This window comes from Pollachius pollachius, assembly GCF_949987615.1.
Source record: "Pollachius pollachius genome assembly, chromosome: 2".
NCBI lineage: Eukaryota > Metazoa > Chordata > Actinopteri > Gadiformes > Gadidae > Pollachius > Pollachius pollachius.
The window spans coordinates 20,450,896-20,454,169 of record NC_136935.1 but is presented as its reverse complement, the minus strand read 5'-3'; the positions used below and the strand labels follow the sequence as shown (position 1 = coordinate 20,454,169).

The following is a 3,274-nucleotide window of genomic DNA, read 5'->3' as shown; positions in this document are numbered from 1 at the left end:
CTCAGGGAGTGGTACCTTCAGGACCCCTATCCGAACCCCAGCAAGAAAAGGGAACTGGCGCAAGCCACTGGACTCACTCCGACACAGGTCGGGAACTGGTTTAAGAACCGACGTCAAAGAGACAGAGCCGCGGCGGCCAAAAACAGGTTGGTGCTGCTGTTTACTACATTTACATTTAGGGCATTTAGCTGACACTTTTATCCAAAGCGACATACAATATGTTTCTATGACAAATATATATATCATTGTTACATTGTTGTCTAATAGATACGTATGCTGGAGTGTATCGAACATCTAGATATTTGTGTAGGCATATATGTGTACATATATATATATATATATATATATATATATATATATATATATATATATATATAAAAAAAGTATATATATGAATATGTATGTCTATATGTATATATATATATATATATATGTATATATATGTGTATATATGTATATATATATATATATGTATATATATATATATATATGTGTGTGTGTGTGTGTGTGTGTGTGTGTTTCTTAACACATGGGAGTTAAGCGTGATGATGTTAAGTTGAGAGATAGCAACACTACTAACTGTTTGTGGGTGGTTGGGGAACAAAAAGCTTCGGCGACATTTTTGTTTTGAAGAAGTCATGAATGGACCTAAGAACAATTATCCTGACTAAACGATTTTCGGTTTGACGTAAAAAGATTCAAATTGATGGTCTTCATAATTAAGATTTTCTTATTGAATCAACAAATCTTGGCAATGTGACCTATGTATTAGGCTTAGTGTTGCAATGTGGAAAACACGTGTGATCCAAAATACATAAAGATCAATCTTAAATGTAATAATTAAAATAAATTTAAGCACAAACTAGCAAGTGAGACGAGTATGGGCTTATTTTCAAAACCATGTAATCTCATCCGTAGGCCTAACAAGTGATGGTAGGGCTTACATTATTCTGAAAACCAACGTGAATTAAACAGAAAACTACGTGTTTACACGTAATTATCAGCTGAGATTAATAATTGTCTCAAAATGTGCTCTGAGGCCTATAAACACTGAGCTGCTAATGGGCCTTCACAGTATATCCACATTTAGATAAAGTTAATACTGTGAAAAAGAAAAAAATGGAAAGACAATTTTTATTTTTTGAGTAGACCTATATTCAACTTCATAACCACTACCAAACGTCAAGATATCAGACTTGTCTGTCTAAATATTTTCTGCTTACTATTTTATTGATCTTGTTGGCAAAGCCGTGTTCGCTCTCCTGGACGTGAGGATAATAACATAATATTAGGCCGAATGTTTTAGCCGAATTATTGTCACGTGCAACACTAGAAGATCTTACTAAACAAATATTATCTGAAATTGCAATAGGAATTAAATACGTTTATTTGCAAGCCATAATATAACATGTAGACTACAGGCTACTACTATCAGATAGGCTAGCAGTATCATCGGTCTGACATGATATAATTGATTAGAAGCCTTAGCTCATAATACTTAGCCATATGAATTGTATTCTAATCTTTTTGCTAAATGAAGAGATATATTTCTAGAGCGCCATTATCTCGCTGTGATGGGAGTTATTATCGTGAGTGGATTGCAGATAAACATTTAGGATGATTGGAGTAACCTCGATCCTGACGTCACTCACTCGTGCACAGCTTCACTTTACATTATACATTATCAGTCAGAAATATAGCTTTATAAAATGCTATGCTGTCACATATTTGCACCATTATATATTTAGTTCCAATTTTAGCTTTTTTGAAATATGTGAAAGATTAAATGACACTGATATGACAAAGAGCTTAAATTCTAACCGGTCACTATTCACGCGATTATTACTTTTGACAAAACGTCACATTTGTTCCACATTTGGTAGTCTAAATAGCGCCGGGTTTTGTTCCTTGAAAGCTGGTCTTGTCTGCTGGCTATTTGATAAAAGCATGCATGGCTGGTGCCGGCAAGAGAAAGAAAGGCGGTCCTGAACCCTATTTTGCAGAGGGGACATTCTCAGGTCTAATTGCCATGTATTTTCCTCTCTTCATCGCTTTTCTTCTCTTTAGGCTCCAACACCAAGCAATAGGACCGAACGGTATGCGGTCCCTTTCAGAGTCCGGCCTCACTCCCCGCAGCTCCGCCGAGTCGCCCTCGACGGCGGCCAGTCCTACCACCAGCGTTTCCAGCATGACAGAACGAGTGGACACTGGCACGTCCATTCTGTCCGTCACGTCCAGTGACTCGGAGTGCGATGTATGATACGGAAAAAAAAGAACAAAAACAAAAAGAGAAATATTTTGCAGGGAAATGGACCTGAGAAAAAAAGACTAATGATATATTGCGGATGAAAAAAGGACGGATTCATATGAATAATTAAAAAAAGAGATAGAAGCACGTGTTTTTTTTAAAGCGCTTTCAAGGACCCCACCTGCCCCTCTCATCCCCACACCACCACCACTACTAGCTTACTTGCATGATATGTCTTTATTATTATTTGATTTTTTTCCAGGGCAAATTATTCAAATTCATGGTTCACAAAGAAGAGCATCGTTGAGAAGGAATAACCGCAGATCTCCAGCCTTCACCATGCCCGGTTTGTCAAACTGGTGGTGATGGTGAGGCGCCTTACAGACGAGGTGTGAGAATTGTCTCTTTTTTTTTCATCAGACAATCATTTAAGTCGTAAGCACCTTTATTTTAATACACTTCAGTCCCAGCCTGTGTGGGGGAGGTTCGGCTACATGGTATAAAACAATTGTGGAACAGATCCGTTTATGACTGTATAAGATTTTTATTTTTATTTCAAATTTTATATTGAATTATGTATAGCCTATCTCAAATATCGCGATCAAACCCCAGTCTGTAAAATAGGTGTAGAAATATGCTTGTACATAATTAATGCTCCCCGTCTCATTCTCTTTTCTATCCCTTCCTCACTTTTCTTGACTTGGTGTTCCTACATAAAATATTTGTCAAAACGTACAACCAAGTGCTTTAGGCGTTTTTGTTGGTTTGATTGTTTTACACTTCGTTTGGAAGTAATAACGGCACATTTTACAAGTTACATTTTATGCAAAAGAGGTTTAATATAAAATATGAAATAGTAAATGAAACTGATGCACATGGCGTTCCATTCTTTCCTCCAGGCCTAAAGCTGATTGACCTTCATATGTTCTCTGTTTCCTGCCTGCGTGATTATGTTGTATACATTTCTAAATCAAATATACACATTTATATGCTCCATTGCATCAAGTCTATCTTTTAGCGGGTGCT

General features: G+C 36.7%; 1 protein-coding gene across 1 annotated transcript in view; it reads left to right on the top strand.

Annotated features, from left to right (window-relative positions):
• six3a (SIX homeobox 3a) overlaps positions 1–2,260 on the top strand; it is a gene marked incomplete at both ends in the record, with an annotated part of 2,806 nt that extends 546 nt beyond the window's left edge. Inside the window, 2 exons of the mRNA XM_079730691.1 lie at positions 1–146; positions 2,068–2,260. The exon at positions 1–146 is cut by the window's left edge and continues 546 nt beyond it. Coding sequence (XP_079586817.1) covers positions 1–146; positions 2,068–2,260 — 339 coding nt within the window. The remainder of the gene's footprint in view (positions 147–2,067) is intronic.
• Positions 2,261–3,274: the final 1,014 nt, after the last annotated feature.